The 19,969-nt window shown below is 37.0% G+C and overlaps 1 protein-coding gene across 1 annotated transcript; it reads right to left on the bottom strand.

Annotated features, from left to right (window-relative positions):
• Positions 1–11,554: 11,554 nt before the first annotated feature.
• On the bottom strand, positions 11,555–19,743 carry LOC139138064 (ryncolin-4-like). Its single transcript, XM_070706287.1, is given in 5 exon segments — positions 11,555–12,827; positions 18,694–18,958; positions 19,319–19,338; positions 19,341–19,445; positions 19,719–19,743. Coding segments are annotated over 5 exon segments (666 nt in total). The 3' UTR covers positions 11,555–12,576.
• Between the last annotated feature and the right edge of the window lie 226 nt (positions 19,744–19,969).

The raw sequence follows: 19,969 nt of genomic DNA on the forward strand, positions 1-19,969 counted from the left end.
GCCATTACTGCACGGTCAGTAAAAGACATCTTCCAAATTGATAATTGGTAAATAAGCCGCAACTTCTCATATCCGATCAATAGAGCCATACTATCGTCGATTTTTTAAATTCAATTTTTGAGCTGAATGGGGTAAGGACTTACACACAGATGCACAGCTTGTTCAAAAATTGTGGGCTTATACACGAGCAGGGGTTTATGTTGCCCAGTTGATGACAACAGGTTGAGGTTTTGCAATTTCGTGGCAGTTTGAATACACCAGTACAAGCACAAGTTGTCTTCGTTTTCGATGTTCCACAATGCTTTGCTTGACAGAAACCGTCTTGGCAGCAGCAACAGGTCTTCATGTTCTTGTGTGGTGTCAATATCCTGTGTAGGTGCCTGCCAAGTTTCTTTCTCTTTGGGTACGTGTGGGTCTCTGGTATCTTGCTCTTTGGTTGTACATGGGTCTCCAGTCTCTTGCGTGCCTTGTTTTCAAACATACACTCTTTGCTGTGGGTTCTATGGTTGTTGGAGCAAGAAGTATCGATGTTCTCGGCTTCCCATGTACGTACACTGCTATCCTGTTGCCGCCGCTCTGGCTGTCGCTCGTTGACACCTGGTTGTAGAAACCGTTTGTAGCCTTCTGGTAGTAGAAGTGGTTTGCAGTATAAAAAGCCGACCCTGCCGCTTATATGGACTTACATATCCGTAATGTCCTGTAAATATCAACAAGCTAGGAAATAGTGCCATTGGAGCCTACAGAGTTTGTGAAACTGCCCAGGTAAATACCGTAGATGGACTAAAATGTAGAACTGTTTCTCACCCACCTAGAGCTTGTATTCTTTGTGAGATAAGAAGAGCTGGGAACTTGAATCGTCAAGAATCTTGCAACTACTGTCCTGCTCGAGCCTCCAGAAAGAAATGGAGGGGGCTCGATAGAAGGGGAGCCTCCTCTCCTTGCTGAATCTTTTTGTATTGTGCGTGTCCGTAGCTCCTCCTCGCCTCACGGAATTCCAGCTTGCCCGTTCGTATCTCCCATAGGCCAAGGGTGGATAATGCTCTTCTCGGTATGGTTCTCCTCTCGACAGATGTGTTCCTACCAAGTGTTCTCATTTCTCTAAGTGAATTTTACCTGTTCGCATGTGTGCCCAGGCTTAATATTTTAGATTAAAGATTAAAATGCGATAAGTGAGCCATTTTATAAAGAATATATTACCTATAAGTATACACATTAGGTATGATAGTGGGAGGGGTGTGGACCCCACCTAAACGGTGTTTGGAGTCCTCCTTGATGACATAGAGGTTTACACAGGGGAATTTCACTGTTTCTTTGTCCCCCATTTTTGGCAAGAGTTGCGTGTCTTGGCGAGAGTTGCGTGTTGTGAGCCTCCTGGGTGAAATGGAGGCTTAATAAGGGGTGTTCTCACTATAATCCTGGGACCCCCATTTTGTATACTACTGAGCTCGCTTTTGTAAAATTTTGCAGCTTCACAAAGATTGATTTTCGTGGACTGAAAGCGCATTTGAAATATCGTCCTCCTCCCCCTCCCCCCCAAAAAAAACAGAGTGTAAGGCTACGTAAAATAATCGCAATCATACCAATCCATAATCGATAACACTAGGTCAGAATTCGTAATACAAAAGATAGACAGTGGAGCATGTGGAGGAGCTGCTGCTGAGTGTGGTGGATATCTTATCAGTCTTCAGACCATAAAACAGACTCTTGTTTAGGTAAACGCCAGGTCAAATAGCAAAGTACACAGCCAAGTTGCTGGGTAATTACCTAATTTAGTGTTCCAATAACTCGTGCGCCAAGTGACACTTCAGTATCAGACGGTACAGAGTGAACACTGACAAACATCAGGTCTTGGTTGAACATCTGGCGTGCATCTTAAAGTTATCTCCACTGGCATAATTTATGACACAAATGCTTTTATAAGCCGGCAAGATGTTAATAAAGCGTATAATACTTGCATTTACATAAAAAGTAAAAATAATTCAGAGGATGAAAATATTCGGGGAATAGCCGTTACGTTTTAGTGACATTAGATCACGGTACCTCCTATGCAGGGACCGTGATTTTTTTAACATCAAAAAACTTTATTACATTAGAACAAAACAAATTCAGAACATAAAACAGATTACATTGCAGAATCGTCGAGGTCGATCCCTCTTAGCTTAAGCTCCTGGCGTAAGATTCCTTCAATGCTTGATCTTTTTGGAATAATACATCGAAATTTATGAATTGACCATTTGGCAATCAAAATAATAAGATTTACATAGCTATTTACAGTTGCATTGATATCGATTCCTATTACAATACACTTAAATAACAAAGGTACATGTGTTCCACAGGCAATCTGAATGATGTCTTCAACAAATTTCCAAACTTTCTTAGCTTCTGTACATTCAAAGAAACGATGCTGTGTAGTGTCTACACTGTTACAATAGTCACACAAAGAATTGTCTTTTATCTTCCACTGATAAAGTTTTAAATTGTTTACACATCTTTTATGTAAAAATTTCCAGTTAAATTCTTTTAATTTGTTTTCGTCTGTAATCTTGTGTGCCAAAACCCATATCTTGCTCCAATTTACTGCTTGCACAAGATCTTTCTTCCAGCTGAACATTTTTGCTGGGTGTGACACGCTGTTAATCAAGAACTTATAAACCTGCTTTGTATGCAGCTTCTTTAGCTTTACAACATCTCCTAGAATCACTATATCTATACGACGTCTCGAAGAGATGAAAATTCTCTACAAAGAATTCCATACAATATTTTCAGAGAAACTATGTTCTCTTTTGACTGGAATTAAGTTCCATGCTTCAAGAATACAGCGATAAAACTCAGGCAATTTAGCTACAAAAATCCCAGAATTAACTATTTGCTTTGACAGAACGTCACGGAGGATAGAATGCTGCGCTGTTGGTTCAAGTAAAAACAGAGGGAACGTGATTGGCTCAATAGTTATTATGCATTCACTACACTTTGTACAAAAAACGATAAATTGCCTCAACAGGAAACACCGCAGTCTTTCAGACGTGTGAGATTTCGTCCTTAGGACAGCGGTCGTATTTTCATCTCAGAGCGCCTCAAAGAGTAATAAATCCGTGCCATGTATTCCATACTACTCCTTTGCCGTAGGTACCCGTCTGTCCACCTAGGTATTGACCATTGAGGTTAGATACGTGACAGGTATTGTACCACCACAGTCCCTTTATCCACTGTGGTACCACTAAGCACCAGTGTATAATCCAGCGCAATTCCGTGGACCAAGGTCATTATCCCTATCTTTGGTGGAGAAATAGCAGCCTGCGTGATGATCAAGGCTATCTCCTAGAAAAAGGAGCATATGTTCGGCATTTTAGAAAAGTTAATAATATAATCTTGATCATGAAACGATGGATTTCTCCCCTCCCTCCCTACTCCATTCATATATTATGAAGAACAGTAAAAACACTTATTAAATTCTACACAAACAACTCTTTGCTGAAATATTCAGAAGTTAAAATCTTAACATGCCTGTAGATTAGTTTACATCTAATATTCAATTCAGCAATCACTATACAACACAATGCAAAACTACGGCGCGCTGATTGTTTCAAAATTATTTAAATATTTGTAAGGATCCAGAAAAAATAATCGCTGGGGTTAAAAAAAAAGAGGGGGGGGGGTCATCCAAGATAAAAAAATAGCTAGGGGTAATTAAAAGGGAAAGGGTACTGTAATATGGGTCGCTACCACACAAACTTTGTGGAGTGGGTGGACAAAATAAAAAAAGTTAGGGGGTCTTGGTATCCCGATTTTCCATGTGTATTTCACGATGCTGAAGTTATTTTCGTATTCGTTTCGTATTCGTTTTCGTATTCGTATTCGTACTGGAGTCACTGACAATTTTTTTTATTTTTAGTCCAAATTTCAAACGTTTGATATATAAAAGTTCTGTCTTTACAGAACTTTAAGTGCTTTTGTGATAATATATCAATACTTCAATATTTGATAAAGTAAGTTGAAAAGGTCCAATCTTTTTAGGCCCTAGATTGAAAAATATCGTTGCTATCGTTAGAGGAGAGATTTTAAAAACAAACGGCCACTACACAGGCACTCTTTAGCTGGGTAATCTGCTAAATAGATCGATTTTTGGCTCGATCTATCGACCCCGTAGACGATATGCCAACCACTGTAACCTAAATACTCACTAGGTTACAGTGGCGGGCATATCGACCACGGGAAAAATTGATGTTACATATAACCTAGGACGAAAGTAGTCATTACCTGCATTCCCACGATAGGAACCAATACTCAGTCTATTTTGTCAAGTTCGCCAGTCTTCAAGTTCAATTCTAAGCTCATATTGTCGGCCTTGGTTGGTGATGAGAATATTTTGTTGTTTCCGAGCCAGAATTCTCCAGTAAGGTCACCGAAGCCATATCTACAGTCAAAACAGTTGCGGTAAAAATCAACAGTACCATCTTGTCGCTTTTGGAAAACCTTTAATACAGATTCAAACAAATAAAGTTTAAACGTAAATTTTAAAACACCGTATACGTGAAAACTTGAAAAGCATGAAAAATCTGCAGCGAACATAAAATGAACACGTGATGGTCCGGTTATTTCTGTATGCCAGTATCTTGGAAGGAACGGTGAGAATAGTGATATGCAAATTTTTTTTCAAGGATTGTACTTTTTCAGAATATATGCATTCTGTTCTTCAAAAAGTCTACACGCTCCTTCTCTGGTGAAAATATTGTAATCAATCATTAGTCCGCAGATTTTTAATTCGGAAAATCCGACAGCAGGACCTAAGGACCTAAGTGAAAACTCCAACTTCGACATAAATCTTCTCCCATGCCACGTTGTCTGACTCTTCTAACCAGAATAAGACAAACATTTACCGTCCATCCGCCGTTGTCCGTTTCCATGTCACAGTAAATGTCAAACGCCACGCTATTCGTAGGCTGTATTCTGTAGATCCCGCTGGTAGACGACCGTAATGGAGAACATCGTAACAATCCCTTGCAGCTGTTACAATTGAAAGTATTTAAAAGTTTTAGTTGAACGTAGAAGTAGTAATTCCTTTGTCCGCAACATATATAAAACATCTTAGCACTTTTAAAATACCATGTCCATTTGTAAGGAGGATTTCTCTCGTTTTAAAATCAATGATATGAGGACATTTCCTCCTAAAATACTCGGTCCACCTTACCTTCATGAGCTTTGCATTTGAATTGTTCATGTTACGATCTGCTGACATTGCTTGTACAATGACCCAGAATCTATGTGTCAACATTCTGGTACATAAAGGATTTTCAAAATTGTTGATATAAAAGCATCGTTACCCGATTTACACAACAAGATACATCAAGTAAATCAAAGAAATCTTTGCAAACATGAATTTATCTATTAATGATGGTCATAGTCAGTGATGAATTTATGTATTTGACGATTTCACGACGTTACGAGGACTATTGTTATTGGTGGACATGTAAAATAATAGTACATGTAGTAGTATGTTGTAACGTCCCACTATCCATACTTCTAGTCCACCTGTGTGCTTGTTTAGTCGACCTTGAACGCGTCGAAGTCAACACACAGCGATAGTATTCAAGTGAAAATAATACTCGTACATTCTTAGCATCTACATCATGTAATCAAAGTAATCAAATCAACCTGGCTCAAAATTAGCTGTTAAGACTTTCGACATCTCTAACATTGCGTTCACAGATGACTCAATATGCCTGATACGATCATCATCATTTGAACAAAGTTCATGGCGATCGGTGGTAACCGTTGGCTGGCCGGAGCAAACCATTTAGTAGACGGCAACCAGTATGAACAATAGCAGATCAAATGTCTTGAGATTCGTCATCTTCAATTCAATGTCGAACGATTTAAGCTCCTGGAAAAAGTATGACAGTTGAGCCCCGGGGTGTGTTTAAGGCAGTTTGCGCCTAGAAAGTGAATAACTTAAACTTTCGCACAAACTTTCCTCAATGAAACTTTCTATGATTTTCTTACAAAATCAAGACTAAAATCAGGGGTCATCCGTCACTATCCTCCCCTATGTTGAATTTTACTGTGCCCTTGAAAATATGTTGTGCATGCAATACCAGCCACTGAGTTATTCCCGACACTGAGTGGTTGTGATGGAGTATATGTGCAGGGGAATCTAACAATTCAACGTTGCAATATAATGATACCGTGATTTCCAAGTTGTACACTCTCTGCCTCATTAAAATGCCGACAGTATGTGTTCAAGAACCAAATGAACATTTCATATCTGGATCGTGAAAGAAGTAAGTAACAGCAATGTGACAATTTGCTGGGGAAACTTGAGAAATTGTCTGAACGATACAAAGATACATTAGATGCTTGCAAAGCAGGAAAGAAGAGAAAGTCACGCATGATAAGCAAAATCGACGAAAGGCTAAAGGAAAGAGGACAGACTAAGTAAAAGATTTAACCAGGTTTATGAAAGAAATGACAATTCCTAAACAGGAGGAAGACGCCAGTGCCTGCATTGGCCACAATGTTGCTTTCAAAATGAGTGAAGACTATCAGAATTAAACTGTCTCATCTTCCCATGTACCAGTTTAATTGGATGGACAGACATACTTTTGAATCGATTCTCTAAAAACTTGCCTTATGAATTGAGTTGTTGCTAAGGAAATTGATGTTATACATATTGGGTATTATAGGAGCCTTAAACTCGAAAAGTTTGCCGATATCACGTTTTACATGTAATTGGCTTCGACAAATTTAATATTATGATTGAAGCTTTGAACCAACTCGACTCGTCTTGTCTTAACAAATGGAATGAGGGGCTCTCCAAAACTTGGCATTTCTCAAAAATATTAACACCAGATTGCAAATTATCGACTGTCAGTGCTTACCGTTCAAGTTCAGAGGTTTTCAAAACTCTAAAGTAACCCAGGTCAAGGTAGCAGGTATCCTCAACAAGCTGTTAATGGACTGATATGTATTTGCTGCGTCTTAGTTCCCTTTCGACGTGACATTGGAACGAGCGTGAGGGTATTCCAATAGAGTCTAGTAACACCTTTGACCTCCTTTAAGAAATGAAAGGGTGAACTCTATTGTACCAACATACCGCTGTCAAATGAACAGCACATCCTTTGCAACCAAAATGTCGAACAATAACCTATTGTTAGTCGAACAGCAAAAATGGATCCCCCGAGACATTGTATGGGATTCATAACTTTACTTGTGCCACTTTAAATCTGCGTTACTTCTTTGGGCGCAGCTCCCTCTATGCTGTGCAGTCGACATTCCTTTCAGCATTTCATCTGAAAGTTATGTTTACTCCATTGTGTGATAGGTCTCACGTCATCATACCCGACTGCCTCTACATACAACACAATAACGTTAGCTTACAGGCCAAGCTGTGCATTGTTTGTTCAAATTCCCGATGTGAAGTCTTTCTGAATCTCTATAGACGTCCTCCTAAAATTAAGTTTTATGACATATATTCGTGATATAGATAAACGTATCAGTAATGCGTTATTGGTAAATAGATTCATATTTTCGGTACATTCTTCTTAATCGCAGGGCACTCTTTGTGTTCCGACCAAAATCTTACATAGGATTCTTATTGTACGCATTTAGATCATCTATACCCTCGAGGCGTACGTTGTAAAGACCTCAACACGTTATTCATCAACAAGGTGGTTCCTGTGGTATGATTCTGACAAAAATTATGATTTCCGCATGCACCAGGATGTTAGAAAATGGTTATAAGTCGATAAACAACATTGACAAAATTGAAAGCCTAAATAGAATGTGGAATAAGATTTATAATGACATAGGATTAGAAAAGAGACCCCCATTCCCCGGCCCACCCCCCATAATGACTGAAGGCTCCTCTAAGGCAGCGCCCTCTATCGACATTGATGAGACACTTCACTGTATCAGGAAAAACACACCTGTATACATTTTTCATTTCAATTTAAAATTATCGCTTATTTATACTGACAAGTTTTGACGTGAAGAGCCATATCTGCTGCCTGATTTGACACTGGTACTCAAAACAGACTGCGCCTGAGAAGTTGTTTCCTGTTAGTGTCGTCGAGATCTGACACGCAGTTTGTACATTCCATAACTCGAAGGTGATAATGAAAGTAAAACAAGGACAATTACATGGTGTGCTATATCGGTCTATCTGGAATTTGGCATGAACATTCCAAAGTGCTTTGGCGAAACCCTTTTTTCTCTATAACTGTGATGTTAGTCTTTCATATTCGAAGATTATAGCACCATTTATAGGGTATAACTGTGTCAGCCTTAAGTTCTTTCAAAGGAGAAGGGGTATTCCAAGAGTAGACCATGACTTCAACGTAGTCCATCATTTTGAAAGAGGAATTAATTATTCGTAGTTTAAAAAAAGTCTGTTAAGGTTGTTTATTGCTTAAAGGCTGTATCAATGCTAGCCGCTGACCAAAATACATAGAATGCAAACAAATTGAAAGCTCGCCCTAGTGGTCATCATAACACAATGCCTACAAATACACGTGCTAGGGCAGTAGCCGGCGAGTTTCCTTTTCGAAATGAGGTAAGTACAGTTTTTAAAATAGGTTTCATTGCGATGTGAAAATAGCTTTCAATACATAGTGAAGTTTTAATAAAGAGTATGTTGAGAGCCTACTATAATTACTTATGAGATCATGCCAATTCTGTATGTCAATGTCTCCACAACGCTGTTTGAATTGGGAATAAAACATGTCTTCATTCCCTACTCCCTGGTTGAACCAACATTCTCCAAAACTATACGAGAAAAGAATATTTTTAAGACTTTTTGCCCAGCAGTTTTTACCATGTTCTGCCATTGCGTATTGTACATTATATGCATGGTAAATGTACCTATCAGAGTTCGCTTTTAAGAGCCTCAGCCAATATTTGACCATTCTGGGCAGTCTTATGGATCTGAGTGTTGATCTCCCAAGTTCTCCTCTGGCAGCTGCATCTATGACATGTCTTCTTTGTCTTATTAATCTCTTACAAAATTTTACATGGACAGTTTCGATATTTCGGCCTTCAATGTGTCCCCAAATTTCACAACCATAACTCAAAATAGGGAGTATCTTTGTCTCAAAAAGTTTCAAACATATGTCAATAGCTTCGTCTCTAAAGTAATTAATCTTAGTACAGAGCAAAAAAGAGCTTTCGAGGCTTGGTCTGCCAAGACCTCTTGTGCTTTACTCCATAAGCAACTGCAAGAAAACACAACGCCTAGATACTTAAAATATGACACGACTGACACCCGTTCTCCCCTATAGAACCACTTTACGTAGTGGTCCACCATTTCTGAAGACCACTATACTAGTTTTGTCCAAATTGACTTTTGTTTTATATTTTCTACAATACAACTCAAGTTGGTTTAAAAGTCTCTGCAGTTTGATAGCACTTTCTGCTAGTAAAACCAAATCATCAGCAAAAAGGAAATTTCAATTAAACCCAACGAACACCCGCCTATCCATGCATCTTTCTTAAACTCTTCATACAAGTCATCAATGTAAAAGGAAAACAAAAAAGGTGACAATATACATCCCTGTCTAACGCCATATGGACAATAGAAAAAATCAGTCAAATTGTCACTAACAAGTACACAAGATTTTACTTGAGCATAAATTGCCATCAGAGCTCTAAACATTTTACCTTTAAGACCTGCTTTACCCAATTTGTAGAACGTAGCAGTTCTATACACTCTGTCGAAGGCCTTTTCAAAGTCTATAAATGCGCAGTAAAATCTCCCCCTTTTGACCAATATATTTTTGTATAAGCGTGTGTAATATAAAAATATTGTCCACTGTGCTATAGCCTTTTCGAAACCCGGCTTGCTCCTCTCGGAGAGGGGCAGCAGTTTCTTCCAAGAATTGTAATCTATTATAAAGAACTCTTGTATATATTTTATCAATTATTGGAAGTAACGTGATACCTCTATAGTTTTTTTTGCTGGCCTTTGTCCCCTTTTTTTGAAAATTAGAAAAAATATACCTTCGCACTATGATTTGGGAAAAGTACCATTACTGAAATCTTATTAAATAGCTTACACAATAGAGGCGTGATTAAGTGACAAACACTGCTTAAAAAATTCTGCGGGGATGCCATCAATACCAGGGGATTTGTTATTCTTCAAGAACTTAATATTCTGGACGATTTCGGCTTCAGTTATGGGCTGATCAATTATATCACTAGTTATATCATCAGGGTCGTTAATTGGACAAGTTGCCGTCTCGTCGTTCATAATCTTGCTCACTTCTTTTCCATTTCCTCCCCAAACCACTAAAGGGCTCACTATTGATACTATATTCGGGGTTAAAAAGCGAATAGAAATATCCAAACCAGTCGCTACTAGAGATTGATTTGGGTGGAGTACTACGAAAATTTTTAAAGAAAGACCAAAACTTAGACGAATCGTTTGCCTCAAGCAGCGATTTCATTTCGGCAATTCTCTTTGAGTTACAATCTTTGTCTTTTCTCTTTAATCAACCTTTTATACTCCGCTTTCAGATTCTTGTACGTTTGAAGGTCCTGACAGTTCTTCGCAGTTCTGTAGACATTCAATTTGGCGTAGACTTTACTCCTGGTGCGACGGCATTCCTCGTCAAACCAACCTCTTTCTGTTGAGGAAACTTTTCTACGGTGGTATAATGGTTTAACCATAACATCACAGTAAATAATCAGCCTTTATTTTTTACTGATTGGATGGATGCTGGTTTTTGTATATTTCTGATTTATTTACCAATGGTCATTTCATTCAGCAATGTGATATTTTGATTAGATTGAAGAAAAAAAGAAACTGGATTATACAAATGTATAAAGCTAAAGAAAGCTATTCCATATCAATGGATGCAATGTATGAGAACTCTAAGAACTAGCTTTGTGGTAAATGGACAAAGAAAAACTATTTTGAAACAGAATCACCAAGGAAAATATGTATACGTTTATATGTTCTCTTGTAAGATTTTTACAGGAACATTTTGACGTGTAGGGACATCGTATGCAAAAAAGTGTGGGAAAACAGAATTGGTCAGTGTGCCAGTTGGCAGCTGATATGGTCAAGCAAGGTGAAAAACATGACAATCAAGAAAATCGCTCAGTTTAATTTGTTTCTGCTGTATGACAAACTACCCCACAGATCAAATTTATTTAGATGGAAGAAGGAACCTTCTCAAATGTGTGAGCAATGTATTTCTCTTGAAGACTGTGAACATTTTCTTTTTGAATGTGCACGAGTAAAGCATTTCTGGGCGACTGTTTTTCGGGCCCTTAACAAAACATACGATATCCAGTTAAACATGCGATGGAAACATGTTACCGGTATATATGGTTATTTTCTGGGTATGCCTAAGTTTGAAGCCTTGAATATGATAATTGTGGTTGGCACTTTTTCAGTATACAAGGCAAGAATTTTAAAACAAAACAACGCGACAAGTTTATTGATCGAGGAATTATATTACTATAACATTAATTATGTCAAGAGAAACAGAATTATTTCAGAATTTATAAATCACCTGTAAATCACTTACGATCAGTTGTATGTTTAATGTCAGAAGAAATAAAGCCGATCTTATTAAAAAAAAAATAATGGTTTTGAAACAGCATAAATAAATCAATAAATTTACAAAAAGAACTATTGACATCGTCATCTGAGTTGACAGAATCATAGAATGCTGCTACAAGGGATTCCATTTCTGGTTGAGTAAATTGATTTACAAACGTTTCAGCATCAAAGCTATACTTCATAAATTTCTTATCTAGAGTAGCTATAGCTCTTACATTGTTGCATAAAGTACATTCATTATTATCGTTAAAATTGACATTGATTATAACTGACAAAGGAAAGTGGTCAGAGTCCAACCGGTTACCAATTTCTAAACGCACAATCTTATTAAAAATTGAAATAGAAACAATTACATAGTCAACAACACTTTGACCTGTTTCTGCAATATAAGTAAATTCACCTGTTTGATCTCCAGGAATTCTTCCATTGACAATGCATAACGACGATGATTTACATAAATCGACCAGATGCTTGCCGTAAACATTACAATCTGTGTCGCAATTAATACGGTTTGTCTCGATGTTATCATTTACATAGGTATTTGGATCTATAGGTAGATAATCAATACCATCTAGTGTGATTCTGATATGATAATATACAGTTAGAAGGACTGATCTGTCGCTCAACAATTTTCTATCTGTTTTCCTCTATACATGAATTTTGGGGCTGTTATAATAAAATAGGGCTGGTATTGAATTTGATAGGTTACTTTACGTTGACACTCACGTATTAGATTATAAAAATCACTGTTTGAATGGCACTAAAAATACAACAACAGGATGTAAATGACGTCGATTAGTGTGAAAATTTCCTTCCAAAGAGTATACAATTTTCTTGTATATGTGGCATCTGTATACATTGTAATGGTATATATTGTAAATTTGTTTTAGAAAAAAAGTTTCTCCAGTAACAAATTTTCACCAATGTTCTGTAATTTGTATTTTAAAAAAATAAGCATACTTTCGGATTGTCGGTAGAAACCATTTGTAATCATTCAGGCAAGGGGTCGTTCGTCCTTAGGTCAAACGTCGTATTTTCATCTCAGAGCGCCTCAAAGAGTAATAATATCCGTGCCAAGTATACCATACTACTCCATCGGCGTAGGTAGTTGTCTGTCCACCTAGATATTGACCATTCAGGTTAGATGAATGGCATTCAGCATACCACCAGGCACCAGTGTATAACTCTGCGCAATTCTCTGTGCTCATATCGTTATCCCTATCTTTCGTGGTGAATTTTTGGCCTGACTGCAGAGTTAAGCTGTCTCCTGGAATGGAAAGGAAATGTAATGTACATAAGAAAACTTATTTTTCATTCGGAATCGTTCGATGGCGTTCAAACTAAGAGCCAAAGTGAAAGAATCGTGTCGCTTCATGCATACATTCACTGCATAAATACCATAATGGAAAAATCCTCCGTGTATCTTAGGGATGGACCATTAGACCTGGGAGGGGGGTGGTCACAATGAAATTGTGAAAATTTTTTTACTATTGTAAATTTCTGAAATTTTTTTTTTCCAATTGAGATTAGCTGTGCAAATTTTTTTTTTAGATAATCGCAATCATACCAATCCATAATCCAATAACACTAGGTCAAAATTTGTAAGACAATAGTTGTAAACATAGACACAAAACAGCACAGAACAGACAGTAAATAGACGGTACAAACAAAGTCAAATTCATGAAAGAAAGATATATGGACCTCTGGCCAAGAGACCAAGAAGTGATGTCAGGTGTTTCGAAAATAGTAAGCGCATCCTGCCCCACATGTGGCACCCGCCATATATCAATCTGTAAGTCAGATAGGTAGTGGTCACTAACTAAGGCCCAATGTCACCGATGCCATCAGTGATCATTTGTCGAAGAGAGATATTGTATTTATCTACCAGCTTGCGATACCTGCCAAAAAAGCGTTTGAATGTAGAGACAAGTCTTGCTCTGTGTAACCTTGATTTAACAGTTTAAAAGAGAGATGGCCATGTCTCTCTACAAAATCACCATATGAACTGCATGCTCTTGCATATCGTATAAGCTGGGAAATGTATACCCCATAAGCAGGTGAGAGTGGAATATTACTGATGAGGTGTGGAAAATTAATTATACTAAAGTTGAAATCATCTCTCTTGTCATATAGCCTAGTAGAAAGGTGACCATTGGAGTCAAATTCAAGTAAAATGTCCAGATATGAAGCAGAAGAGGCCGTTTCTGTAGTTTCTTTAATCTCCAATTCTGGAGGATAAATCATAGCGAGATATTTACTGAATTCAGAGTTATTCAATGAAATAACATCGTCTATGTATCTAAATGTTAGGTTGAAAGTACGAGCTACAGAGACCTTTTCTGCTTGATAAGGTTCTGGATAAATTCTGCCTCGTATGAGAACAGAAATAAGTCGGCAAGTAAGGGAGCACAGTTAGTGCCCATGGGAATTCCTATACACTGTTGGAAAATGTGTCCTCCAAATTCAACAAATATGTTGTCAATGAGGAAATCAAGCATACTGATAATGTCTTTCTCGGTATAAAAACACTTTAGCGTTAGTTGTATTTTTAACAAAATATGTAGAATTATACCCTAATACCACATATTTGTAACGGCGTGAACCGTTTTTGTAGAAAAATGCTTGGTGATGATGTTTTTCAAGCGTTCTTTCAATTTTCAGAGTAAATTTTCAGATTTATGATTTTTTTTAGTTCGTCACTGTCTGAAGATATTAAAGAGGGCAAAGATGTGGTGCCAAGCACCACAAGTGGCCACGCAAGCGGTCACGGGGGGGTTGGGGGTTGGAGGTCAGGAGAGGGGTGTCCCCCTGCTGCTGTTGGAGCTTTTGAAAAATAGAGATTAAATGGTGTTATTTGGTGGCACTTTCGGGAGTATTTTTGCGGGGGTAGGTCAGGAGGGGGTGTCCCCCTCCTGCCGTTTGAGCTTTTGAAAAATAGAGATTAAAATGGTGTTATTTGGTGGCACTTGGGGAGTATTTTTGTGGGGGGGGGGGCGGTGGTCAGGAGGGGGTGTCCCCCTCCTGCTGTTGGAGCTTTTCAAAAAATAGGGATTAAAATGGTATTATTTGGTGGCACTTAGGGAGCATTTTCGCGGGGGGGAGGTCAGGAGGGGGGTGTTCCCCCTCCTGCTGTTGGAGCTTTTGGAAATAGAGATTAAAATGGTGTTATTTGGTGGCACTAAGGTAGTATTTTTGCGAGGGGGAGGTCAGGAGGGGGGTGTCCCCCCTCCTGCTGTTGGAGCTTTTGAAAAATAGAGATAAAAATGGTGTTATTTGGTGGCACTTTGGGAGCATTTTTTCGGATTACACATCTTCCTCTGAAACATGGTCTTCTTACTCCTCAGTAGCTTCCTATAGTTTTGACCAGATATGAACTGAAAATGCTCACGTGTTTAATTATATGTTACAGTTATGTGTAAATTTGAACCTTTGCCACATGTTTGCAACTTCATTGAAAGTGTTATGATCAACATAATGAATAATATTCACCACAAGATGAATTCTTAATCCAAGTATATATCCCCACTCAGGAAAGTCAATTAAAATATGCAAATTAGGAATTGAATGAAGTAAAAAAATGTTAAACGACTTTCAATAATGTCGTATCATAGTGTCTTTAATGTACAAAGCAATTCGTCAACTTTGGTCAAGTCAAGACATCATTAAATTTGCAAATACGGAATCAGCTTTCAATGCTGTATCATAAAGTCTTTAATGTACATAGCAAGTTTTGTCAAATTTGGTCTAGTCAATACAGATAAATATCCCTAATTAGGAAAGTTCATTATATATGCAAATTAGGAATTGGCTGAAGTAAAAAAGTTTCATGACTTTTAATAATGTTGTTTTATAGTATCTTCAATATATGTTGCAAGATTCATCAACTTCGGTCGAATCAATTCAGATATATATCCCTAATTAGTGAAGTTCATTAAATATGGAAATAAGGAATTGGCTGAAGTAAAACTGCTTAATGACTTTCAACAATGATATATCACAGTATCTTCAATGTACATCGCAAGTTTCATCAATTTTGGTAAAGTCCATTCAGATTTATATATCTAATTAGGAAAGTTTATTAAATATGCAAATAAGTATTTGGCTGAAGTAAAAATGCTTAATGACTTTCAACAATGTTATATCATAGTATCTTTAATATACATAGCAAGTTTCATCAATTTTGGTTAAGTCCATTCAGATTAATATATCTAATTAGGAAAGTTTATTAAATATGTAAATAAGGAATAGGCTGAAGTAAAAACTGCTTAATGACTTTCAACAATGTTATATCACAGTATCTTCAATGTACATCGCAAGTTTCATCAATTTTGGTAAAGTCCATTCAGATTTATATATCTAATTAGGAAAGTTCATTAAATATGTAAATAAGGAATTGGCTGAAGTAAAAATGCTTAATGACTTTCAACAATGTTATATCACAGTATCTTCAATGTACATAGCAAGTTTCATCAATTTTGGTAAAGTCCATTCAGATTTATATATCTAATTAGGAAAGTTTATTAAATATGCAAATAAGTATTTGGCTGGAGTGAAAATGCTTTATGACTTTCAATAATGTTATATCATAGTATCTTCAATGTACATAGCAAGTTTCATCAATTTTGGTCAAGTCAATTCAAATAAATATCCCTAATTTCAAAAGTTCATTAAATATGCAAATTAAGAGTTTGATGAAGTAAAAATGCTTAATGACTTTCAATAATGTTAAATCATAGTATCTTCAATATACATACCAAGTTTTGTCAATTTTGATCAAGTCAAATCAGATATATATCCCTAATTAGGAAAGTTCATTAAATATGCAAATTATCCATTACCTTTTATGTCACCCCTTAATATCTTTCACAGCTGATATATTTTGGTGTGATCAACATTTGTAGTAAATCTCATCGAATTGTGTGCAGTCGTTGTCAATATATATCCGTTTTTTCTAAAATCATTAATTATGCAAATGAGCAAAAAGTAAGCAAGCCACACCCACCAAAAACTAATCAGTTCTTGCCATTTGCAAACTGAATCTATGTACCAGATTTGATTCTGATCTGATGAGCCGTTTTTGAGATATTGAGCACACAGACAGACAGACACACAGACAGACAGACAGACAGACACACAGACAGACAGACATCGCTGCGACATATGCTCACGTGTGTCAACACGTGAGCAAAAAATTGACTATTTGGTTTCCTGGCTTTCCTTTCTACTGCGTGGTGAAATGCCTACATTCACCCCACCAAACATCATGCAATCTCATGATTTACAATTGATTTTGACAAGCTGAGAAGCTAAAATAAGCTAAATAATATAGTTAAATTTGCATATTTGTGTTTTTAGAGCAATTGTTACCCTTTTTGATAAAAACGTCTATTTCTCTGTAGCAGCATGTCCAAATTGATTGGATGTGTATAGATGTGTTGAAATTCAATATTGTCTTTTTTTAGGGCAATTTATGCCATTCATGGTCAAAAAATCTGTATTGTCTGAAAGGGCTTGTCCAATTTCTTTGAAATTTGCTACACAAAAACGAGTATTCATGCACATTTATTCAGTATTTGCCATCAAGAAACTTTCAAAGTTCAACCCTTTTGTGTGTTTTTGTGTTGGGATTTGTTGGATAGATGGCATTCTACGTAGTGTATTGTTGAATATTAAAACATGTGTTGCTGTTGTTTTTTGAGGCTGTTTTTTGAGAAAAAAGAATTGAAAATGCCTTTTTAAAAGCAAAATAATACATAATGACTTGATATGTTGTTTTATCATTATTGACGTGTTTCTACTTGTTCACCCATTCTTGCATTCATCATTGCAATAAAATGCTGTGAAAAAAATGAAACTGATGTGGCCTGCATCTGTTTACCTTGATCTTAAAAGGCAAATACAACTTTCTGTCTTGACAACCATACCATAGTTTCAATGTTTTACCTAGTGTACCTGCTTGGTTTGTACGCAGGAAACAAGTAGAAAACAGGCTCTATAATTTCATAATTTTCAAGTGATCAGAATACAAAAGTCCTGAAAAGATAAGATAATCACAACTTCCAGTATAAGGGATACAGTCACTCTAAATGTATAAATTAAAATTAAAAATGTGCCGGGAAGATGTACTAAAAATACAGAAAGTTGCTTTCGGTCGGTAAAAAAATTCAAAATTTTAAAGACTTTTGCAGATTTTTTTTTTACGCCTTTGTCTTCTTATTTATTTTTTTTTATTTTGCAAACTAGTTTGAAGATTTTTTTTCCCTAACTTTCTGCTCTGAATTTTTTTTTTCTGTTTTTGACCACCCCCTCCAAAGATCTAATGGTCCGTCCCTTAGTCTACCTGCTTTATTGATTATACCGTAAATGGCAGAAGGACTATGACCCCGCCTGGGCGGACCATCTATATAAATAATAGTATCTATCTATGTATCTATCTATGTATCTATCTATGTATCTATCTAACTATCTATCTATCTATCTATGTATCTATGTATCTATCTATCTATCTATCTATCTATCTGTCTGTCTGTCTGTCTGTCTGTCTGTCTGTCTGTCTGCTTGTCTGTTTGTCTATATGTCTCTCTATATCTATCTATATATCCGTTCATCCATCCATCCACCCATTTATCAATTTGTCTAAAAATTTAGTAGCGCCAGTGATGAGGAGAATGAAAACGCTCTGGGAAAGATGTACGAATTTAAGCGTCTTTTGAAAGTGTTGACATTTGAGAAGATTTTTATGTCCACGAATAAAGAGTTTCAAATGACAGGTGCTGCTGAGGAGAATATATGGCGACCGTAGGAAGTAAGATTTCATCTCCAGTGGGTGTGTGCAAAGCCAAGGGCATAGATCAGATCACTATTCAACACAGTGCACACGACTTTTGAAAACCGAACATTGTCTCACAGTAGTCACAGTTAAGGATACAGTGTACAAACTGCAAATGAAAGGTTACTTGCCTTTTCAAAATTGCCCTATATTCAAATTTGGTTTCAGCTTCTTAAATGCACATGAAACAGAATCAATGTGGAGGCGGAGACATTTTGCACTTTCCCGGGAATATACTGGTCTCTAAATAAAATTGGAAGTCTCCATACAACTTTGCAACGGAAGTACAAGTAGTCATTATTACCTGCACTCCCACTATGGTAGCCTAAACTCAGTCTATATTTGTCGAGTGTGTCACTGATAGCGAAACCGTCGTACAAAGCATATCTCGTCTCGTTTTCAAAGTCTTCAAGATCAATTCTAAGCTCATATTGTCGGTCTTGGTTGGTTATGAGAAATATTTTGTCGTTTCCGAGCCAGAATTCTTCAGTAAGGTTACCGAAGCCAACTTTGTAGTCCAACCAGTTGCGGTAAAAATCAACGCTGCCATCTTGTCGTCTTTGGAAAACCTTCAATGTAGATTCACAGAAAGTTTCAACGTTGTAAAAAACTGAAAATCTTGGACAGACTGGTGAGAGTATGTATACGCAATTTTTTAAAAATTATTTTCATCAAAGGTCTTACTTTTTTGTAATAGTAGAACAAGCATTCTTTTCCTCATGAAGTGTACACGCTCCCTTTCTTGGTTAAAATATTTTAATTAATCATCAATCCGCAGATTTTTCTCTAGACAATTTTGATTCAGATATCCGCCAGCAGGACCTCAATAAAATATCCGTGAAATTTGATTTTATTTCATCAATTCAACAGAAATCTTCTCCCATGCCACGTTGTCTGACTTTTCTAACCAGAATAAGACAAACATTTACCGTCCATCCGCCGTTGTCGGTTCCATGTCACAGTAAACGTCAAACGCGACGCTATTCGCAGGCTGGATTCTGTAGATCCCGCTGGTGGATTGACCGCTCTGGAGGACATCGTAGCAGTCCCTTGCAGCTGTTGCAATTCAAAGTATTTAAAGTTTTAGTTAAAGGTAGCAGTAGTAATTACTTTGTCCGCAACAAATGTACAAAACCCGAGTACCTTAAAGATACCATGTCCATTTGTAACATTTGGATCATTTAATATAGGATCTCGTACTCTATATCGAAGGAGGGTGTCTACAACTGTCTCGTTTTAAAATCCATGATATGAGGACATTTCTTCCTAAAATGCTCGGTCCACCTTACCTTCAGGAGCTTTGCATTTGAACTGTTCATTGTTTGTTACAATGACCCTGAATCTGAGTCAACATGCTCGTAGGATTAAGGATTTTCAAAATTGTTGAAAATATAAATACAACAATCCCTATGAGTATATGACATGATAACGAACTCATATTTTCCAAAGTGTTCTATTCTCCAAACTTTGTTGTCTTTCTAAATTAAATATTACCTTCCGCTCAGAATCTATAGCAAATCCCCATAACATATGTATGTGGGTCATCTGTACCCCAGAAGCATCGATACAAGGACTCGATA

The sequence above is a fragment of the Ptychodera flava genome, chromosome 8 (assembly GCF_041260155.1).
Source record: "Ptychodera flava strain L36383 chromosome 8, AS_Pfla_20210202, whole genome shotgun sequence".
NCBI lineage: Eukaryota > Metazoa > Hemichordata > Enteropneusta > Ptychoderidae > Ptychodera > Ptychodera flava.